At 38.4% G+C, this 24,257-nt stretch overlaps 1 protein-coding gene across 3 annotated transcripts in view; it reads left to right on the top strand.

Moving 5' to 3' along the window:
• The window catches only part of ATP7A (ATPase, Cu++ transporting, alpha polypeptide), a 156,721-nt gene extending 136,896 nt beyond the window's left edge, over positions 1-19,825 (top strand). For all 3 annotated transcript variants that reach the window (XM_011968458.1, XM_011968459.1, XM_011968457.1), the window contains 8 exons: positions 770-952; positions 2,986-3,202; positions 8,185-8,331; positions 10,045-10,187; positions 12,037-12,240; positions 12,764-12,881; positions 14,913-15,015; positions 15,742-19,825. In XM_011968458.1, coding sequence (XP_011823848.1) covers positions 770-952; positions 2,986-3,202; positions 8,185-8,331; positions 10,045-10,187; positions 12,037-12,240; positions 12,764-12,881; positions 14,913-15,015; positions 15,742-16,018 — 1,392 coding nt within the window. In that variant the 3' untranslated portion in view covers positions 16,019-19,825. The remainder of the gene's footprint in view (positions 1-769; positions 953-2,985; positions 3,203-8,184; positions 8,332-10,044; positions 10,188-12,036; positions 12,241-12,763; positions 12,882-14,912; positions 15,016-15,741) is intronic.
• Positions 19,826-24,257: the final 4,432 nt, after the last annotated feature.

Raw genomic sequence — 24,257 nt, 5'->3', positions numbered from 1 at the left:
TTCCTTCCTTCCTTCCTTCCTTCCTTCCTTCCTTCTTTCTTTCTTTCTCTTTCTTTCTTTCCTTGTTTTTTTTTTTCATGAAGTCTCGCTCTGTGGCCCAGGCTGGAGTGCAGTGGTGCGATCTCAGCTTACTGCAAGCTCCACCCACCAAGTTCCAGCTATTCTCCTGCCTCAGCCTCCCGAGTAGCTGGGATTACAGGCATGCACCACCAAGCCCAGCTAACTTTTTATTATTGGTAGAGATGGGGTTTCACCATGTTGGCCAGGCTGGTCTCGATCTCCTGACCTCAGGTGATCGATCCGTCCACCTCGGCCTCTGAAAGTGCTGGTATTATAGACTTGAACCACTACACCTGGCCTTTTACCTTTATTCTTATAATCATTTCCCTACTGCCTAGATTTTCCCATCAGATCTATAATTCATTAGTATTGAAAGCCTTTCTTTTTTACCTTGAGGCACCAGAGGCGTCTCTTAATTACCTGTTAACAGTCAACCCTTAAAAATTAGCTCTGGTTGTTTAACATATATTCACAGTCATTCAGTATGAACAAGCAGTTCAACATTGGCAGAGGAGAGCTATTATGTATAACTAAGAGTATTTCTTCTTTTATTTTCCCAAAGATCATCAGTTTTTTAAGTCAAATTAAGTCAAAGGTCAGTTTACTAAGAAACTAAATAGTCATCTGTTTGTCAAAACAGACCTTTTTCTTATTTCTGGAAAGGTGATGTGGAGGATCATCGAGTCATTGTATCTTAATTTTCTTACAGGTAAAGGTAGTGGTATTTGATAAGACTGGAACCATTACTCATGGAACCCCAGTAGTGAATCAAGTAAAGCTTCTAACGGAAAGTAACAGAATATCACACCATAAAATCTTGGCCATTGTGGGAACTGCTGAAAGTAACAGTGAACACCCTCTAGGAGCAGCCATAACCAAATACTGCAAACAGGTACATTTTTTCCTCTTGTTTATTAATCTAGTTATCTCCTGTAGGAATTCCCCGGATCAAATCCAGACTGGTGTTTGATTTGCATGTATGGTTAGTATGAGACTAAAAAGACTTGTATTTTCTCATTTAATTGTATGTAACTCATTTCTTCATACAGACAAGTATACAGATGAAAACAAATGAACTATAATCCTATCACACAGATAACTCCTGTTGACCAAAAAATTAAAATAGAAGTTGTACATATTTGTGGAAGGACAATTCAGATAGTTCAGAGAACTACATATTGAAAATTGTAAACCTCATTTCCTGCCCCCTTCCATAATTCCTTTCTCCAAAGTTTAACAACTATTAACCTATTAAGTCTTTTAAAATGACAGCTTTATTGAAATATAATTCATGTACTATAAAGTTCACATTTTTAAAGTGTATAATTCAATAATTTTAGTATAGTCATAAAGGTGTGCATCTGTTAACAGTTTTTAATGCATATAGCCACATGTATGTATTTATCATATTTTAAACTTTATACAGAAAGGTCATACAATGATCACTCTTTGTTACCTTGCTTTTTTATTTTATTAAGTGAATTTTCCTATCAGGAAATGCAGATCTGCCTCATTGTTTTTAATGGCTATATTGTATTCTATAATGTGATTGTTTGGTTTTTTTGGCTTTTACAGTATACACTCAACATCCTTATCAGTTTTTGCAAGTCTGTCTCTACATTAAATGCCTATCAATGCAATTGCTAAGTCAAAGGATGTATGCAGTTAAATTTTGATGAATCTTACCAATACCCATATGATGAGGATTACCAATACCCATGAGGGGTTATACCAATTTATACCTGCACCAAAAATTATGACTGCTCATTTCCCCACATTCTTACCGACACTTTATTTTTATTTTCTCAATGTAATAGGTGAAAAACTATTTACTTGATGGTTTGCTTTGCATTTCCTTAATTATGAATAAGGTTGAGCATCTTTTTATATATTTATTGGCTATTTGAATTTCTTTTCCTCTAACCTGTTTGTATCTGTGACCTATTTTTCCACAGAATTGTTTGTCTTTTTCTTATTCATTTGCATGAGTTCTTTATGAATTGTCTCACACTAATTTTACACTTAAAATGTGGCAGTTTCGACCATTGGTGTTGCCATTCATTTATTTGTTCTTTCCCTTTTACCTATTACCTGATCTGGCTTCCTTACACCAAAATCAAACAGCAGAGAGGATGAAGCTATAAAGAGCTAGGAAACAATGAGGGTCCCCAGAACTTTTCGGCTTACTAAAGACGTAGACTAGAGAGCAGATGGAGAGTCCCTAGTAACTAAAGGCCCTATACTTTGTTACCCTTTGTTGCCCTGTGTTGAATAGAAAACCTGACTTGACTACAGAATTAAAATTTTAATTTGTAATTATCTACTGGAAAGAGCAGAGAATACTGATAAGCTTTCCATGTTTTCTATAAATTTTAGAGAGTAGGATTAAAACAAAGATTTTTTTTTTTTTTTTTTTTTGAGACAGAGTCTCTCTCTGTCACCCAGGCTGGAGTGCAATAGCGCAATCTCGGCTCATTGCAACTTCCACCTCCTGGGTTCAAGCGATTCTCCCACCTCAGCCTCCCTAGTAGCTGAGATTACAGGTGTGCACCACCACACCTGGCTAATTTTTTTTTGTACTTTTAGTAGAGACAGGGTTTCACCATGTTGGCCAGCCTGGTCCCAAACTCTTGACCTCAGGTAATCTGCCCACCTTGGCTTCCTAGCCGGCTTCTTCGGCTGGAATTACAGGTGTGAGCCACTGCGCCTGGCCAAAACAAAGATTTTGAGGCACTTCTGTAACTTTGATTATTATGTTTGATGCTCTATTCCTTTGTCCTTATCAAAATCCACTGTCAAGTAGGCAATAAGTGACAATTTTATTACAAACATTTAGAATTAACTTGGTGTTATCTTTTATTGTGCTAATAAATGACCTTGCATTATCAGAACAGTAGAGGAAATCCTTTTGTTTCTGTTTGTTAGGAACTGGACACTGAAACCTTGGGTACCTGCATAGATTTCCAGGTTGTGCCAGGCTGTGGTATTAGCTGTAAAGTCACCAATATTGAAGGCTTGCTACATAAGAATAACTGGAATATAGAGGACAATAATATTAAAAATGCATCCCTGGTTCAAATTGATGCCAGTAATGAACAGTCATCAACTTCGTCTTCCATGATTATTGATGCCCAGATCTCAAGTAAGCTAATTTTCTTTGTAGTACCAATTATGGGGCAATTATGAACATATGGCTAACTTTATAACCCTGAACTGTTATAGAAGAAACAAAAATTGGCATCATAATTTCATGTCCTCAAGTCAGTTTTACCCTATGCCTTCTGATCATTCAAATTAGTCAAGAACATTTCCCAACTGTGGTCATTAACACCACCATAGGGTGATGAGGTCTAGCCTTAGCTGATTATCCATGATCATTCTTTTCTCACTACAACTACTCCAAACCTTTTCTATCTTTCACAAGATCCTGTGACCCTCTCCTTTGTCCCCTCTGCAAATTATCTTATTTTTTATATAGAAAATTATGCTTCTTGGTCATGTGTTCTTACATATTTTTGCCCAGAATCATTCCTTTTTTCAGGGAAAGCAGTATCCTTCATCTTGCCTAATGAATCCCTTCATCTAGATCCCACCCTCTCTTGATTCATCAGGGACCTCCCTCTTTCTGTTAGGTCTCCTTGCTTCTTCATTTTTCATCTCTTTCTGTTTTAGTTTCTTCTCCTAAACATATAAATATTTCTTCCATCGAAATCACTATATTCCCATCTAGATTTTGTCCTTTCCCATCTATATTCCCATATAGATTCTGTCTTTTTCTTTTATATCAAATTTCTAGAAAGGGTAATCTAGGTTTGTTGAATTCACTTACTCCACAGTCAGGCCTCAGTTCATTGCAGTCTGGCCTCTCCCCCATCCATACTACTGAATCCATTCTTTCTAAGTTAACTGATGACTGTTGACCTCAGTGCTCTCTCCAGTGGTCACTTTTCAGTCCTCATCCTGCACGACCTCATTAAGATATTTGACAATGTTGACCATCCCTTCCTTCCTAAGGGATGATTCCATGACCCTGCTTTGTTTAGATTCTCCTCTCACCTCCCCGGCTGTTCTTTTTTTTCAAAAAGGGGTCTTGCTCTGTCACCCAGGCTGGAGTGCAGTGGTGCGAGCTCAGCTCACTGCAACCTCTGCCTCCTGGATTCAAGCAGTTCTCCTGCCTCAGCCCCCAAGAAGCTGGGATTACAAGTGCATGCCGCCACGCCTGGCTAATTTTTTGTATTTTTGGTAGAGATGGGGTTTCACCATGTTAGCCAGGCTGGTCTCAAACTCCTGACCTCAAGTGATCCACCCACCTCAGCCTATCAAAGTGCTAGAATTACAGGTGTAAGCCACTGCACCCCTGGCTGTTCCTTTTAATCATCCTTTGGTTCCTCATTTCTCTTGCTTTCAAATGTAGAGTATGTTGTCAGGGTTTTGTTCTTTGTCTTTTTCTCATTTTATAATACATACTCTCTCTGTACAATCTTATTCATGCTCATCACTTATTCTACCACCCACAGACTTCCACTATCACTCCAAAATCCATATCTTTAGCCAAGTCCTGTTTCCTTGGCTCCATGCTGATCTATACATCTGCCCCCAAAACATGATCTACCCAACTAAGTGTTCCAGTACCTCCCTCCCCATTCGTGCCTGAGTGATTTTTTTACTAACATGCAAATCTAGTCATATCACTTTCTGATCAATACCTTTGATTACAGTGGTTTATAAGCTGTTTTTGAGCCATAGACCTTTGGAGGAATATGATGAAAGCTATGGGCCCACCCCTCAGAAAATTTTTGTTTCAAGAGATGCACATGTATCCTGAAACCCATCCATGGGTCTCTGTTAAGGATCCCAGCTTGAATGGTTCTCTCTCTCCTACTGGACAAAGTCCAGTCTCTCTGTACTTTGTTTAAGATCTGTTCCCCATGATATGTCTCCTGCCTCCCTGCATCACTCATCTTGTCTTTTTCCACTACCGCATATGTACTCCATGTTCCATCCCTACCTAACTACTTACAGTTCTTCCTTACGGTGTGTCATTTCCTGCTTATTAGATCATTTCATTTACCATTTTCTCTATGTAATGTTCTTGTTCACAAATGGAATCTACCTCGTGAACTTATGCTTATCTTTCAAGACCCAGTTTATGTCTCTCTCTTCAGTGACGCCTTCATTGACTGACATGTATTGGCAGAGGTATTTGCTCTTCTTCCTGAATCATAACTGTACTTAATCTCTGTTATTGTATTAGGACAGTGTATGATAATTATTTATTTACCTGCCTATTTCTACTAGTCTGTGACTTCTTTATTATTTGTCTATGAACTTCTAGTATCAAGCACACTGACAAATAGGAAATTCATTTGACAGCTTTTATTGAGCACCTACTGTGTGTCATGCACTGTTCAAGGCACTAAAGAATCAGCAGTAAACAAGATAAACTAAGTTCTTATTTCATGGCGCTTACATTCTTGGTGGAAGAACACAAGAGAGTGAGCAAATAAATAAGAAAATATTATAAGTCCAGTGGAGATAGTGCTATGGAGAAAAATTAAGTGAGGCAAGGGGTATAGGGGTGCTGGGAGTAGTGGGTTCTGCTTCATACAGGGTGATCAGGGTAGGCCTCACTGACAAGGTAGTGTTTGAACGAAGATCTGAGGGGATGAGAGAAAAAGCTATGTGGATTTCTGTGGCAAGAACATTCCAGGCAGGAGAAATAGTAAGTACCAAAGCCTGTAGTCAGGAATGTGCTTGACTTGTTTGAGGAATGGAAAGGAGAACAGTGTGACAAGTGCAGAGTAAATGGGTGGGCAAGGGGTATAAGACAAGGTCATAGAGGTGGTTTGGGACTAGATATGTAAGGACAAAACCAATCTGATGGTTTTGAGTAGAAGAAGGACAAAATCAATCTGACTTAACATTTTAAAAGTAAACCAGGTGCAGTGACTCATGCCTGTAATCCCGGCACTTTGGGAGGCTGAGGCGGGTGGATCACTTGAGGTCAGGAGTTCAAGACCAACCTGGCCAACATGGTGAAACCCCGTGTCTACTAAAAATATAAAAATTAGTCGGGCGTGGTAGCAGGCACCTGTAATCCCAGCTACTCAGGAGGCTGAGGCAGGAGAGAATCTTGTGGGGATGGGGGGCAAGGGCAGAAGCAGGGAGATGAGTTGGTGGATGTTGTCATAATCGAGGTGAAACATAATGGTAGCTTGGACCAGTATAGTAGAGGTTGTAAGAAATGGTAGAATTCTAGATGTGTCTTAAAAGGAGAGCCACAGATTTTTCTCATGGGTTGGATATATATGGTGTATGAGAGAAACAGGAGTCAGGAATTATGCCAAGGTTTGTGGCCTAAGCAGAAGGATGGAGTTATCATTTAAATAAGATGGGGGATCCCATAGGAGGGACAGTATTGGGAAAAAGATCAGGAGTTCAGTTTTGTACATGTTAAGTTTGAGTACCTATTAGAGATATCCCAAGTGGAGATATCATATAAATGGAAATACCAATTAAGCAGTTGGCTACAGAAGTTTGGAGTTCCAGGAAACAGACTGAATCAGAGAGATAGATTTGGGAGTCCTCTGCTTATAGGTCTGTGGTGTCTAGGCAAATAGCCACTAACTACATGTGACTCTTTAAATTAGTTAATTTACATTTAATTTAATTTAAAATTCATCTTTCAGTCATACTAGCCCCATTTCAGTGCTCAGTAGCCACATCTCTGTGTTGGTGGCTATTGTATTAAACATAGCAGCTACAGAACATTTCTAATATCACAGAAAGTTATCTTGGACTGCAGTGGTATAGATGGTATTTAAAGCCATGAGACTGGATTAGAACACCAAGGTGTGAGAGTAGATAAAGGGAAAGAAAGAGTTAAGTACTGAATCCTGCAGCACTATAAATTAAGAAGTTAGTGAGATGAGGAGGGATGGGCAAAGAAGGCCAAGAAGTGGCCAATGAGGAGGTAACCCCTAAGAATGTGGTATCCTAGAAGCCAAATGAAGAAAGTATTTCCAGGAGGGAGTGAACAGCTGTGTTAAATTCTGCTAATAGGACAAGTAAGATGAGGACTGAGAATTAAAGTAAAGATCACTGGCTGTAATAATTCACTGGAGTACTAGAGTCAAAAGCATAAAGCTTTTGACTACCCCGATAAATGGAGTAGGTTCACAAGAGAATGGGAAGATATTTATTGAAGACAGCCAATAGAGATACTTTTGGGAAGTTTTGCTGTGTACAGAAGCAGATAAATGTGGTAGCTACAGAGGTGGGTGAGATCAAGAGAGGTTTTATTTTTTTTTAAGTTAGGACAGTGTACAGCAGAAAAAAGTTGTGTAGGAGTGGACAGGGAGAATTGTTGGAGAGGTGTTCTAGAATAGGCAAAGGAGGCGGGTGTCTAGTGCACAAGTAGAAAGGTTGGCCTTAAATTAGGAGCAGAATCAGTTTATAATAACAGAAGGGAAGCTAGATAGACACAGGAGGCACAGGTAGTTGAGTGAATGTGTCAATGAGAGCTGTGGAAGTTCTTTTCTGATTGCTTCTATTTTCTTTCTGAAGTAGGAAGCAGAGTCATCATCTGGTATTAGGATGGGGCAGGAGAAGTTGGAGATTTGAAGGGAGATGAGAAGGTATGAAATAGCCATCTAGAAGAAATGGAGAATGAATGGACTAGGGAAATATAGTCAAGTTGCCAGATAGCACTAAGGGCCCACTTAAAGAAAATGAGATGTCAGCATGATTATACATGTTCATCTAGCCACATTCAGCTCCTGATGCACAGTATTTTTAAATTTGATTGAATCGTTGTGGAAGGTCGAAGGGAAAGCCTCACCAGAAAGTAATATTTGAACTGGCTCTTGAAGAATGTGATGGAGTTTCCTGTCTGGAGAGGAGGGATAAGGACATTTCAGATGAAGGCAGCAATGTGTGCAAAGGCCCAGAGGCATGGAAGAGCAGAGTATGTTCTCAGAAAATTTGAACATCACTGTTGGAGGCTATGTTCTAGGAACAATACAATGTAGTGACTGTGCAAGATTAGACAGGAAGAACTTGCTTCATGGGTTTTTATAAAGATTAATTGAACTTACTAAATGTTATTTCTCTGTCTACTTTCAGATGCTCTTAATGCTCAACAGTATAAAGTCCTCATTGGTAACCGGGAGTGGATGATTAGAAATGGTCTTGTCATTAGTAACAATGTAGATGATTTCATGACTGAACATGAGAAAAAAGGTCGGACTGCTGTATTAGTAGCAGTTGATGGTAAGGTTTTCCATAAGTATGCTATAACTCAATGTTATCATTTGTTATTTTATTAATTTATATATTTTCGAGAGACCTCTGAACTATGAGGGTTATTCAAAAGTGTCTTGAATGCAAAGTGAAAATGTCAACAACACATGATTATTACTGATTAATTTAAAATTATCTTGCATTTGCCTGCCTTTGTTACTTTCTTCCCTAGTCTATATTTTAAATAAAGGCTAATCAAGGATTTTTTAAAACCTAAAAATAACAACAGTAAAATAATAGCAAAGTAAAATAATATTCATAATCCCATCATCCTAACACAATGTCAGGTTTTTTGTTTGTTTGTTTCTTTGTTTTTTGTTTGTTTGTTTGTTTTTGAGACGGAGTTTCGCTCTTGTTGCCCAAGTTGGAATGCAATAGTGCGATCTCAGCTCACTGCAACCTCCACCTCCTGGGTTCAAGCGATTCTCCTGCCTCAGCCTCCTGAGTAGCTGGGATTACAGGTGCGCACCACCACGCCCTGCTAATTGTTTGTATTTTTAGTGGACACGGGGTTTCACCATGTTAGCCAGGCTGATCTTGAACTCCTGACCTCAGGCGATCCGCCCACCTTGGCCTCCCAGAGTGCTGGGATTACAGGCGTGAGCCACCACGCCCGGCACACAATGTCAGTTTTAATTTTGTATATTCCATTCCTAGTTGTCTTGAAATGTGTGTGTGTCCAACATGGCACATGTATACATATGTAACACACTTGCACGTTGTGCACATGTACCCTAGAACTTAAAGTATAATAATAATAATCACAAAATTTTTAAAAAAGGAAGAAATGTGCGTGTGTTTGCAGAATTACAGTGTTAGTACATATACCATTTTTTACTGGGTAGATTTTATTGTAAGTAAATTTTACCTCAGTAAAGTTAAAATCACTTGTACACATACGATTTTATTATGCTTTATTTTACTTAATGCTTTCTAATGTTGCTATATAATTTTATTATAATACTGCATAATGTATCAATCTTACACGCTATAATCATTCCCCTCTTGTTGGAAATTTAGACTATTCCTTCACTATTGTAAATGATGCTACAATAAATATCTTTGAGGTTGTATGTGCTTTATTTTGTTCAATTATTTCTTAAGGTAAATTTCTATTTGTGAGATTAATTCCACTCAACGTTTACGTTTGCTAAGTATGAAGGCAGTATTTTACTATGGCCTTTTTAGGTCTGGGAAGAAGCATAGAATACCATTTTACTTTTGTAAATAGAATAAAATAATAAAATTTATGGTAATATTTTTCCCACTATAAAGTATCCATTTTGTCTCTCTCTGCCCACCCTTTACCTTAAAAAGAAAAAAGTATTAGTCTTCAGTTTCATTTGCCTTTAAATTAGATAAAGTGTTTGAGGCTATTGGCAAATACCTTTCTAAGGAACAAAAAGGGTCTTCTAACATCCAGTAAGGTCTCTCTTTATATTTTCCTATGATTACTTTATTAGTAACCCCTACCTCACTCTGAAATTTTCATAACCAAATGTGGAGACTTGTTACAGAGTTTGTAGTATAAATCTGTGTGGGCTCAGAGGTATTTTAAGTTAAGCCATGCCCCCCTGAACAACTTTACTTAAGAAAATTCATTTCATTCTGAAATTTCAAGTCAATGTTATTCTGCTTTCACCATATTCCAAGTTCTCTTATTTTGTGCTGCCCCTATATTAGATGAGCTGTGTGGCTTGATAGCCATTGCAGACACAGTGAAGCCGGAAGCAGAACTGGCTGTCCATATTCTGAAATCTATGGACTTAGAAGTAGTTCTGATGACTGGAGACAACAGTAAAACAGCTAGATCTATTGCTTCTCAGGTAATTGATAGGGGTATGTGATAACTTCTAATTATTGATATACATTTTATGTCTTGCCTTCAAATGCTAAGAAATTTACATTACCTACTATTTTCATTATCACTGAGTTGTCCTATCTAGTTCCTTTGAGAAAATTTACCATGCTTTGCTGGAAGGACTTTGGACTTTGTGTGTTGCTGTTATAAGTAAAAAGGTATTTGCTTAGTTCATGGGATGCTTGCTTGACACTGTACATCAGTTTCTGTTGATGCGTCCTTTGAAATGTTGCTCATATTCTTTACCAGTGCTGCCAGCCTAAGCTGGGCTCTCCTGATCTCATGGCTGAAACATGGCAATAGCTCCACACACATCCTTCTCTAGTCCATCCTAAACACTACCAATGGAACTATTTTCCTAATGTGCCACTTTGACGTACCATTTTTCTGCTTCTGACTCCCACATTTGCCTTACCTCTAAAATTTTTCAATCTTTTTAACTTTGGAATGCCTTCTCCACTCTTCTAATAAATAATGCAAGTAATCTTTTAATCCATTCTTTTTTTTTTTTTTTTCTTGAGACAGAGTTTCACTCTCGTTGCCCAGGCTGAAGTGCAATGGCATAATCTCGGCTCACTGCAACCTCTGCCTCCTGGGTTCAAGCGATTCTCTTCCCTCAGCCTCTCGAGTAGCTAGGATTACATGCATGCGCCACCACGCCTGGCTAATTTTGTATTTTTAGTAGGGACAGTGTTTCTCCATGTTGGTCAAGCTGGTTGCGAACTTCCAACCTCAGGTGATCTGCCTTCTTGGCCTCCCAAAGTGCGGGGATTATAGGTGTGAGCCACCACACCCATCCTATTAACACCTTCTTATGTAAAAAATACAGAAGGATATAAAGTAAAAATGTCCTCTTTTCCCCATGCTCCCCGTCCAGTCCTACTGCCCCCCCCATACTGCCACTTTTTCATATGCATATATGTGCATCTACAGAGTACATATACAGTATAATTCTGGTCTTTTCAACATCAGTTAGATCATTTTGAACAGATTATTCAGTAGTTTGCTTTTTTTACATAACAATATACTTTGGAGCTTCATCCATATCTGAACATAAAAAGTTATTTTGGCTGAGTGCGTTGGTTCACACCTGTAATCCCAGCACTTTGGGAGGCTGAAGCCGGCAGATACATGAGGTCGGGAGTTTGAGAACAGCCTGGCCAACATGGTAGGACCTTGTCTCTACTAAAAATACAAAAATTAGCTGGGCGTGGTGGCACATGCCTGTAATCCCAGCTACTCAGGAGGCTGAGGCAGGAGAATTGCTTGAACTCGGGAGGCGGAGGTTGCAGTGAGCTGAGATCGCACCATTGCACTCCAGCCTGGGTGACAGAGCAAGACTCTCTCTCTCAAAAAAAAAAAAAAAAAAAAAGTTACTTTATTCTTTCTATACTGAATTCCATGGTATGAATGTATCATAATTTAATTAACCATTTCCCTAATGATGGACATTTGGGTGGTTTTGAAAATTTTCTTTTTGCAAACAAGGCAATAATGGACATCTTTGGACATGTATCTTTCTGTACATGTACAAGTTTGTCCAAAATAGAGTTAGACGTGGAATTGCTAGACCAAATGATGCTCACATTTTGATAGATGCTGCCAGATGCCCTCCAAAAAGAGTCGCCATTTACGCACCAGCCACCGGTGTATAAAAGCTCATTTCTCCACATCCTTGCTATCACTAGATATTATCAGTCTTTTAAAATGTGGACATCTTGTGGGTGAAAACTGATGGCTTGTTATTGCTCAGTTATGTTTCAGGTACTCATTATTATTTTTTGAAATGAATTGAGTTTATTTTTATCACATAGGTTGGCATTACTAAGGTGTTTGCTGAAGTTCTACCTTCTCACAAGGTTGCTAAAGTGAAGCAACTTCAAGAGGAGGGGAAACGGGTAGCAATGGTGGGAGATGGAATCAATGACTCCCCAGCTCTGGCAATGGCTAATGTGGGAATTGCCATTGGCACAGGCACAGATGTAGCCATTGAAGCAGCTGATGTGGTTTTGATAAGGGTAAGTGCCATGGCTTGACCTTTGAGGAGTATGAGACTGCCCTTCATGGTCAATGATAGTGTCATAAAGTATATTGAGCACAACAATTCTGTCTTAAGTTCCATGCTATCGGCCATTAAGAGTTTGAGAATATGGAGTGGGATTATGGGAAGTCATGCTAATTTACCCCCTGACTTTCTCAACCCTGCTAATAAGCAAATGAGAATTATAAGTTTCTAAAGTGAAGAAGATTTAAGAGGATTTGGAATAAAATGATCTTCAACAAATAGTTGCTGAGATTATTTTAAGTAGATTTAATCCTTGTACCAGCATACACCCCTAAAAGTGTTTTCAGAACCCTGAGGAAAATTTTTGAAAAACACCTTCGGAAGCTGAGTCCAAGTTTTAGCATTATCTGAGATTTGCAGTTAATTCACATATTACCCTAAGGTAGACGTAATCTTCAATATATACAATATCAAATGTAAAAGTTACTGGTTAAGTTAGAGTCTCTTACTAATATCACAAATATTTCTGTTCCCAGAATGATCTTCTGGATGTAGTGGCAAGTATTGACTTATCAAGAAAGACAGTCAAGAGGATTCGGATAAATTTTGTCTTTGCTCTAATTTATAATCTGGTTGGAATTCCCATAGCTGCTGGTATGTGACTCTTAACTAGTATTGCTTTTTCCGCTAAAGTCATTAGAGACCTAACATATTGGAAGCCTGTCTTCTTACTATTAGTTTTGAGCTTAGTTTTTGTTTCTAGCCTACTGGTATGGTGAGAGGTAATGTTAAAATCAATCATTTTAATTTTCAGTAATGTTTCTTATAGCTTAAGAATATATAAGCATTTATTTTTTTTTTCCTCCAAGTTTTTTTTTTTTTTTTTTTTGAGACAGAATCTCACTCTGCTGCCCAGGCTGGAGTGCAGTGGTACAAAATCTCGGCTCACTGCAACCTCCACCTCCTGGGTTCAAGCAGTTCTCCTGCCTCAGCCTCCTGAGTAACTGGGACTATAGGTGCCCGCCACAACACCCTACTAATTTTTGTATTTTTAGTATAGACGGGGTTTCACTATGTTGGCCAGGCTGGTCTCGAACTCCTGACCTCAGGTAATCCACCTGCCTCGGCCTCCCAAAGTGTTGGGATTACAGGTGTGAGCCACCGCTCCCAGCCTTCAACTTTGTATTTTGAAAAATTTCAAACTTCATGCCTGTAATCCCAGCACTTTGGGAGGCCGAGGTGGGTGGATCACCTGAGGTTGGGAGTTTGAGACCAGCCTGACCAACATGGAGAAACCCCGTTTCTACTAAAAATACAAAATTAGCCAGGCGTGGTGGCACATGTGTGTAATTTCAGCTACTCGGAAGGCTGAGGCAGTAGAATCGCTCGAACCCAGGAGGCGGAGGTTGTGGTGAGCCAAGATTGTGCCATTGCACTTCAGCCTGGGCAACAAGAGCGAAACTCTGTCTCAAAAAAAAAAAAAAAAAAAATCAAACCTACGAAAACATTGAAAAAAATGGTACAATGAAAATCTGTATGCCTTTCGCCGAAACTCACCAACTGATAGTATTTTGTCACATTGCTTCATCTCTTTCTCCATATATTTGCACAGAGATATGTATTTGTTTGCTTATTAATTTTTTTCTAAACAGATTTACCTTTAATCTGACTACCCAAACACAAACACTGTTAGCAAGATTAATTCATGGAGCAAATGATTTTTAAAGAATTATACAAGTATATTTTCCTCTAGTCTTTTTTTTATTCTGCATCAGTTTTTGTCTTGTTACATAGTGGTGATTGTAGCACACAGAGAATTTTCTGCTCTTCACTTAATATTCTATTATAGTCAGGTGGTAATTTTTTTAGGTTGAGAGACCAGATGAGAGAGAGAGAGTGAACAAAGGAATATAACTGAGAAAAAATAATTTAGTTATTTAATAAGCATCTGAGAATCTCCTAAACTTAGGGACCTGGTAGGAGTTAGTAATGATGACATAAAAGAAATAATTATCGTTTTCTTCTTGTTCTCTCTGGTTTGAGGGCCAAGGAAAGACATGAAATGACATGAGAACAATTACAAAACTGTTTATCAGCAAGGACACACAAATACTGAGAGAACAAAGAGCAAAAGAACAGTCTAAGTCCTGTAAGATTAATTCATGGAGCCAGTAATTTTTAAATAATTATACAAGTAATACATGATCACCATAGAAAAAGTAGAAAAATATAGAGAAGCACATTAAAAGTTAAAAGTATAAGTCTATTTCATCCTCATCATATGAGCAAACATTCTTATGTCTGTCAAAACCAAGTGTGGGTGAGTTTGTAGAACATGAACTCCCATACGCTATTGGTTGGATTATGAATCACTAAAACCACTTTGGAGAACAACTGAGGAGTATCCACATAAAGTTGAAGATGTGCCCATGTTATGACCCAGTAATTTCACCCCTAGGTATATACCCCACGGAAACTCTCAGACATGGGCACGTGGAGACATGTACAAGAATGTTAACTGCAACACTCTATTAGTGAAAAAATGGCAACAACAAAAATCTCCACCACCAAGGGGATAAATGCTGAAGAAATATCAAATAAAGAAATGATTTGTGTATATGTTAGAAACACATTGATAATCTGTTTAGTATTATCTACTCTAACTAATCTATACTTGTTTCTTAGGAGTTTTTATGCCCATTGGTTTGGTTTTGCAGCCCTGGATGGGATCTGCGGCAATGGCTGCTTCATCTGTTTCTGTAGTACTTTCTTCTCTCTTCCTTAAACTGTAAGTATGATAGCTTGCTCACATTTGTATTTTGTATTCCTTTTATCATCTAGTCATTCTTGGTAGGTTTTATTCTTGTATTGATCAATGATAAGCCCAAACCATTCTTAATGAGAATTATTATTAGCGGCCAGGCGTGGTGGCTCGCACCTGTAATCCCAGCCCTTTGGGAGGCCGAGGTGGGCAGATCACCTGAGGTCAGTAATTTGAGACCAGCCTGGCCAATATGGTGAAACCCCGTCTGTACTAAAAATACAAAAATTAGCTGGGCGTGGTGTGGTGGTGGACGCCTGTAATCCCAGCTACTCAGGAGGCTGAGGCAGGAGAATCACTTGAACCTGAGAGGTGGAGGTGGAGGTTGCAGTGAGCTGAGATTGTGCCACTGCACTCCAGCACAGGCAACAGAGCGAGATTCTGTCTCAAAAAAATATATATTATTATTAGGTAACAGTAATAATTAGCTATGTAATTGTTACCTTGTGTACTTTATGCATAGCAACCACAAGCACTGAGTGGGATAAAATATAGTACACTAACTCTGATAAGTAGGATTTCTGATGATGTGACTCCACACAGTTCATTTCAACTATTTTCCTACCAGTGATCACTTGTATACATTTCATACCAAAACCAAGTGTGGATGAGCAAATTTTTCTTTTGCGCATGTAGCAAGCGTCTCATTTACTTTTGGTTATTTCAAACTAATGTAATTTTGCATGTGTCCAGTTACAGGAAACCAACTTACGAGAATTATGAACTGCCTGCCCGGAGCCAGATAGGACAGAAGAGTCCTTCAGAAATCAGCGTTCATGTTGGAATAGATGATACTTCAAGGAATTCTCCTAAACTGGGTTTGCTGGACCGGATTGTTAATTATAGCAGAGCCTCTATAAACTCACTACTGTCTGATAAACGCTCCCTAAACAGCGTTGTTACCAGTGAACCTGACAAGCACTCACTCCTGGTGGGAGACTTCAGGGAAGATGATGACACTGCATTATAAAAGGCCATGGAGAGTGCTGCCAGTTTAACTTGTCATGCACTGACACAGCATTCATGATGTTACCTTCACTTTTCAAAATATTGTAGAAGGATTTTATGTTGGTCTCATGCTCTTATATTAGGGATTCTATTTGAGTTGCGTTTATCTATTGGCAAAAATATCTTTTTCAAGGTATCAGCTCTGAACCTAGCTTTATTTAAACTTGAATTTCCAGTATATTTTTGTTTTCACTAACAACAGATAAGGTAGAGCAGTGAGGTTTACAAGCCCTACAATTAGAAATTGCTGAACTGCTGCTAAAGTAATATATATTTTTTATTTGACCAAAAAAAAAAAAAATAGCCCAAGAAGAAGATAATGAAAAATTTGAAGGTTTGAGAGCATGAAGATATTCATGCTTTTGAATTCAAGATACTGAAGATACTCTCAAGCCTGTATCCCTGCCCCGTTGGGGAGCAATGACTTTCAAAGCACTGTGTATAAAACATCTAGTTTTAGAAGGGAAACAGGTGAAGCTGTTTAAAAATAGATGTGCCTTATTTATTGCAGGCTTTCTTTCCCCCATTCTCCCTGCGTCTTTGTCCTTGCAGTTGCTTTTTTAGATGCTCCAGTATGTCTTCTTTTGTTATTTTCTTTCGAGCTAACCAAGTTTAGGTGGTTTATCATTGATTAAAAATAACTGACAACTGTTCTAATATTTTGCTCCTTTTTAAATGTTGTGGCTCAAAAGACCTTAAAGGTCTGTAGGGTTCCCTGCTTCCCATCTTTCCACTGTTGTAAAAAGTATATCAAATTATTCCTTCAAGTTTCCTAGCTCTGTGCTCAGTTTCAGTTCACTCCTGCCGAGTTGGGCTCTAAGTTGTTCTTCATGTAGTCTGTTGATCTCAGTCCGGAAACTTAACATTATGAGCCTCTTCTGCTCAAAAAATTTTCAAAGATTAACACTATTATACATATACAGGTCATATAGAATTACCTGGATTCACTAAATTTGTTTCTTGTTGTTGTTTTTGTTGAGACAGAGTCTCGTTCTGTAGCCCAGGCTGGAGTGCAGTGGCACCATCTTGGCTTACTGCAACCTCTGCCTACCGGATTCAAGGAATTCTCCCTGTCTTGGCCTCCCAAGTAGCTGGGATTACAGGCGCCTGCTACCACACCCGGCTAATTTTCATATTTTTTAGTAGACGGGGTTTCGCCACGTTGGCTAGGCTGGTCTTAAACTCCTGACCTTAGGTGATCTGCCCATCTTGGCCTCCCAAAGTGCTGGGATTACAGGCGTGAGCCACCATGCCCAGCCTAAATTTGTATTTTTTGAATTGAGTATAATCACTTTGCTAGTATATATAATTTAATAGATTTTATTTATCTTTTAGTGTTTCAGATAACCTCTCAAACATACTTTAAAATAATGCTATTACACAAAGGTACATTTGCCAAAAATACAGTAAAATCATAATACAGAAACTAAAATTTCCCTAGGTTATGATACTTTTTAGCTAAATATATACTTTTCTCCAGTTTAAAACATTTGAACTTGCCCAGTTGGTGTGGTTGACAAATTTAGGAGCTTGTTCCCATTGCCAGATGAATTTAGAAATTCCCTTGTGAGTGCCTGGTAGCTAATACACTGGTCAGAGATCTGGTACTTGTAAGACTATTTAAATTTCTTTGTTAGTTGCAAGATGAATTTCATATGCAGAATATGTCAATGAAGAGGACTCATAAGTAAATTCCTAACATTTTGTTCCCATTACCATAAGCAAAGCTGCTGCTAACCCAACATCTGGCACATAGGTTTTGTACTCCGTAAATGTTGGTTCTTTTCTCCCCTTGAGGTCAGTAATAAATACAAAAAATCATTTTTCTAGAGCAGACTCTTAAAATCAGGTGGGGGTAGGGGATGGAGTTCTTCCTTTCCTACCCCTTTTCTCTTTTATCCTTTCATAGATACACATTCAAAGTTTACAATCTTACTCCATGCTGTCTTTCAGATTTAGAAAAGATCTAATTTCTGTCTCAGCTGTCTAAAAGAGAGAACTGAAGCTTTTGATGAAGGTGCTATTAATCTAGAAAGACAAACCCATTTCACTGAAATATCAATGAGTTTGTATATCTAGGCCCTTTTTTTAGACCAATGCCTATGCCATCCTCCATGCTTTCAGTTTGAGTTTTATTATTTATTATTTTAATTCAAGTGACCCATCTTATAACTCAACTTGTTTCTTCTAGAAAACACAGCTGATAGGCAAATGTTGAAAAAAGAAGCATCTCTCCTTCTCCTTCCCACCCACCTCAAGCAGTTGAACACAGCCAGTTACTCTTCCATTATTATGTGTACCTTTGAGTCATCCTCTTGGTCTTGTATTCAAATTGTGGGACAGTGGGAATAGCAGCTTATAGTATTGAAATAATCAAATAGATAATTTCAGCCCTTACAACAAGAATAGAAAACATGCTATTTAGAAAGGGTCCTGCTTTAAGTAATATGTAGCCACATTTAAATTCTCTACCATAAGTCTTTTTTGCAACCTTGAACTTTCATTAGCTTCAAAGAGAAGCTGTATTTACAGGAGAAAGAGCTGATTATGGAGGGAATAAAAAATATTGCTTTCAGTTAGTAGCTAACTTTAAGTCAGGAGTTACTAATGAGAAATTTTATAAATGTGTGTTTGTGTATATTCACATACATATATATATACACACACATATATATGTACATACACATACATATTACCATACTGAGGGGAAATGGATTTATATTTGAATTTGATATTTGAAGTTCTCTATTTGTATTTCATTTATCATTCTTCTGTGTTCACTCAGCAACCATGCCCTTAGTCTGAAGATAACAAGGATACTTTAATATCCAGTGCTGGTTCAGACTCACCTATGGGGCACCTTAAACTTAAATATCCAAAGATGCCTTTTGAATTTCAAAGATTAAAACACAACTAGAGTAGTAGCATTGTAGTCTCAAGATGTATGGTGTGTCATTTGTGAAAATAGCAATGTTATTTTTCCTAGTTTAGTATCAACATTTTAGAATGTCAAATTTGATGTCTTGTGAACAAGTAATTTTATATTGTGCTTTACTTTTTAAAAAGTATTCTTTATTCATATGTATAGAATGCTTAAAATAGCACTGTAGACAAGATGTTTCCAAAACTTTAAGTGCACATATCTTTTGTGTATACAGCTTAAAATCAAAAATGTATGTTAAGAGAATTTTTTCTATTACTTATGGATCATGCTTTAAAATGATTTTTCTTGATATTTATTTTACTCCATTTTGTTTTTTTCTCTGGGTGAGGCATCTGGTTACTGGTTATTTTAAAAAGAATAAAGACATTCCTGGAATCACTCCTTTTGGGTTTTTGTTTGTTTTGTTTCTTTTCTACATTTTTAAGTATTATTTTACAAAATAGAAAAAATACAGATTCTTGCCAAATTATTACCTGTTTTTACACTAACTTTCTGCAGTCCCTCCATCTGGTATGAGTAACCAGATAGAGCACAAAGCACGAGTTCTTGTTCTTCAGTTAAAAGAGCTTCTTTCACAGTGTTGATAACAAATGCCTTTTGTAGCCAAAACCAGGCGTCTCAACCTTATGTTTTTAGTTAAAGAAATGTTTAGCTAAACGTTGTTAAACATTGATTGTTTGGTGCCCAAAACAGCAGTGGACGATGTTGTGCAATATCCATCTACTGTAGTTAAGATATTCAGTAGTTTGTTTTTCATAAGCATGTAATTGATCATATTTCTGCCAAGGATGTGCCTTCAACTTTATAATTATAGTGTTATAAAATTTTTTTGTCTGTCTCTTTTGTTAAATCATCCAACCCCCTCTATCAGCAGTTCTGAACTACCTTTGTTATGTTTTTAGATTTTTTTTCAACTGTTCATCTATGATGGGAGTGGATTATAGGCATCACTACACTTTTGGTAAGGATGGGAGGAATGAAATCTATTTTCCTTCGGACTCCGCTACACCTGCCATATCATTCAGTGAGGATGAGAAATAAAGGAAGGAATATTATTGTCCTCCTTTCCTTTGTAGTCTCTAATACATTCTTAATAGAATGTCTACTCCAAATGAGCTAAACAGAGAAAAGAGATTTTCTCACCATTGGGGAGCCCTATACAGAGTTTTTGAAGTTTGAAGTTCCCACCCAAGATACATTCCCATACCCAAACACTCCTCTTTGAGTTAAGGAAAGCATTGTAAACTTACTTGTGAGGAAAAACTAATTTTCATTTCCCCCAGAATCCTTGGGGTTACTCAGGGTGAGGAGATAAGATGGGAAATGGCAATATAAGAGTAAAATCCCCAAGGCATCCACTCAGCTTGCCAGCCTCTCTTTCTTATTGGTATCCTGACCTCAGAGAAGGATGTGCAATGATGGCTTCCTCCCAGGTGAGCCTTCAAAACCTTCCAGATGAACAAAACAAAACAAAAACCTTTCTGTTTGAGAATTCTTGCTAGGTTAAAGCATCAAAGTCCCTGCTCAAATTAAAAAGAAATAGAGCTGCCTCTTTCACAAATTTGACTAGGGCCAGCCAGCCCTACTCGTTTAACAGCTTCACCTTCCTAGGTGCGACCCCTGGTTGTACAAATGACATGAGCTATAAAAGGCAAGGCTTTTGAAGATGAGGTTTAAGTGAAGTTGCTAGTATAAAGAGGGTCTTGTGCAGTTTAAGAAATTTGAAAACATGTGTATGGTCAGTCACCCTCTGGAAAGTTTGAAATCGATTAAGTAGTCTTTGGCATACTGTAACTATTGGCCTCAATGACCCCAAGCTTTTCATTGTCATCATCTTCTCTGCCCACTAAGGCCTGCCTGTAACTGAAGTGCTGCCAATACTTCAAAATTATTTGCTTCACCTCACCCAATCAAAACTCCAATTTCTTTTTTAAAAAATCTTAATTGGGCCAGGCATGGTGGCTCATGCCTGTAATCCCAGCACTTTGGGAGGCTGAGGCAGGCGGATCATGAGGTCAGGAGATCGAGACCATCCTGGCTAACATGGTGAAACCCTGTCTCTACTAAAAATACAAAAAATTAGCCAGGCATGGTGGCGGGTGCCTGTAGTCCCAACTACTTGGGAGGCTGAGGCAGGAGAATGGCGTGAACCTGGGAGGTGGAGCATGCAGTCAGCTGAGATCGCACCACTGCACTCCAGCCTGGGCAACAGAGCAAGACTCTGTCTCAAAAAAAAAAAAAAAAAATCTTAATTGTGCATATTATGGGATACAATTCAGTGTTTTGATACATGTATACATTGCATAATGATCAAATCAGGGCAGTTAGCATATCCATCACCTCATGCATTTATTATTTCTTTGTGGTGAAAGCATTCAAAAGTCTCTCTTCTAGCTATTTTGTAATATACAATTACCTTACTGTTAACCATAGTCACTCTACTGTGCAATAGAACACCAGAACTTATTCCTCCTTTCTAATTGTAACTTTGTACCTGTTGACCAACCTCTCTCCATCATCCCCTCTCTTCACCCCTACCCAGCCTCTGGTAACCACTGTTTTACTCTCTGCTTCTATGAGATCAACTTTTTTTTAGATTCTGCAAATGAGTGAGATCATGTAGTATTTGTCTTCCTATGTCTGGCTTATTTCACTTAATGACATCCTCCAGGATTATCCGTCTTGTCTCAAATGACAGGATGTCATTCTTTTTATTGCTGAATAGTATTCCATTGTGTAGATATACCACATTTTCTTCAACCATTCATCTGTTATCGGGCATTTAGGTTGATTTCAAGTCTTGGCTGTTGTGAATAGTGCTGCAGTAAACATGGAAGTGCAGATATCTGTGATGTACTGATTTTGTTTCCTTTGGAAATACACCCACTAGTGGGGCTTCTGGATCATATGGTAGTTCTATTTTTAATTTTTTCAGGGACATCCGTACTGTTTTCTGTGGTGGCTGTATTATATTCCCACCAGCAATGCGTAAGCATTTCCCTTTTTTGCCACATCCTTACCAACACTTATTTTTTTAATAATAGCCATTCTAAATTAACAGTGAAGAGACAACCTACATAATGGGAGAAAGTATTTGCAAACTATACATCTAATAAGGGGTTAATATTCAGAATATATAAGGAATATATAAAGAAATTCAAAAAACCCTATTAAAAATGGGCAAAAGATGTTAACAGACATTTCTCAAAAAGAAAACATACAAATGGCCAACAGGTATATGAAAAAATGCTCAACATCACTAATCATCAGGAAAATACAAATCAAAATCACAATGAGATACCATCTCATTCCAGTTAGGATGACTATTATCAAAACTCCAATTTATTCATTGAAGTTAATAATCACCGAGTATAGGAGAAAAACTGAGATTAACTCAATACATCCTAAAGTGCCATTGACCTTTGGATCTTGCCAGAGGTATTTGCAATAATTTGAAAAGAGTGCTTTTGAACCCAAATGACTTCATGATTATTGACATGAAAAACATCAGGCCATATGGAAGAAGTTATTTGAAGGCAAGTATAACCCATTATCAGCACTCCTACACTCTTCTTGCTTTTTACAGCCATTGCCTTCCACTTTTGAATCCACAGTTTCTTTAAAACCACCACATCCCCATGGATGGAAAGAGCGCTGATTTTGGAATCCATCACACCTATTTGCAAGATACCAACTCTGCTACTTACCAGCTGGGTAACTGACTATGTTAGTTTCTTATTGCTATTGTAACAAATTACAGCAAACGTAGTGTGTTAAAACCAACTTATTATCTTACAGTTTTGAAGGTTAAAAGTCTGAAGTGGGCTAAGATGGGAGAATTGCTTGTGGCCAAGAGTTCAAGACCAGCCTGGAAAATATAGTGAGACTCTCTCTATAAAAATTTTAAAAAATTAGCTGCATGTGATAGTGCATACTGTATTCCTAGCAACTCAGGAGGCTGAGGTGGGAGAATCACTTGAGCCCAGAAGTTCAAGACTGCAGTAAACTATGATTGCACCACTACACCACTGCACTCCAGCCTGGGTGGCAGAGCAAGACACTATCTCTGAAAAAGAAAAGGAAAAAAATAAAGTATATTAGTTCATTGTTGCATTGCTATAAAGAACTGCCTGAGACTGGGTAATTTGTAAAGAAAAGAGGTTTAATTGACTCACAGTTCTGCAGGCTATACAGGAAGCGACTGGGGAGGCCTCAGGAAACTTACAATCATGACGGAAGGCAAAGAGGAAGCAGGCACATCTTACACGGCATAAGCAGGTGAAAGAGAGTGAAAGGGGAGGTGCTACACACTTTTAAACAACCAGATCTCATGAGAACACACTATCATGAAAACAGCAAGGAGGAAGTCTGTCCCCATGATCCAATCACCTCCTCCAACATTGGAGATTACAATTCATACGTGAGATTTGGGTGGGGACACAAATCCAAACCATATCATTCCACCCTTGCCCCCTCCCAAATCTCATGTTCTTCTCAGGTTGCAAAATACAATCATCCCTTCTCCACAGTCTCCCAAAATCTGAATTCATTTCAACATTAACTCAAAAGTCTACAGTCCAAAGTCTCATCTGAGACGAGTCAAGTACCTTCCACCTATGAGCCTGTAAAATCAAAACCAAGTTAGTTACTTCCAAGATACAGCGGGGGTACAGGCATTGGGTAAATACATCTGTTCCAAAAGGGAGAAATTGGCCAAAACAAAGAGGCTACAAGCCCCATGCAAATCCAAAACTCAGCAGGCCAGTCATTAAATCTTAAAGCTCCAAAATAATCTCCTTTGAGTCCATGTCTCACATCCAGGCAACACTGATGCAAGTGGGATCCCAAGGCCTTGGGCATCTCTGCCCCTGTGGTTCTTTAGGGAACAGTCCACAAAGCTGCTTTCACGGGCTGGCATTGAATGCCTGCAGCTTTTCAAGGTACACAGTGCAAGTTATCAGAGAATCTACTGGGGTCTGAGGATGGTGACCTTCTTCTCATGGTTCCACTAGGCAGTGCCCCAATGGGGACTTTATGTGGGGGCTGCAACCCCACATTTCCCATTTGCACTGCCCTAGTAGAGGTTCTCCATGAGAGTTCCACCCCCGCAGCAGACTTCTGCCTGGACATCCAGGCATTTCCATACATCCTCTGAAATCTAGGCAGAGGCTTCCAAGCCTCAACTCTTTCCCACTATGCATCTGCAAGCCTAACACCACATAGAAGTGACCAAGGCTTGAGGCTTGTACCCTCTGAA

The sequence above is a fragment of the Mandrillus leucophaeus genome, unplaced genomic scaffold (genome assembly GCF_000951045.1).
Source record: "Mandrillus leucophaeus isolate KB7577 unplaced genomic scaffold, Mleu.le_1.0 Scaffold844, whole genome shotgun sequence".
Taxonomy (NCBI): Eukaryota; Metazoa; Chordata; class Mammalia; order Primates; family Cercopithecidae; genus Mandrillus; species Mandrillus leucophaeus.
Note: the sequence above shows the minus strand (reverse complement) of the source record. Positions and strands in the feature narration are given on the sequence as shown.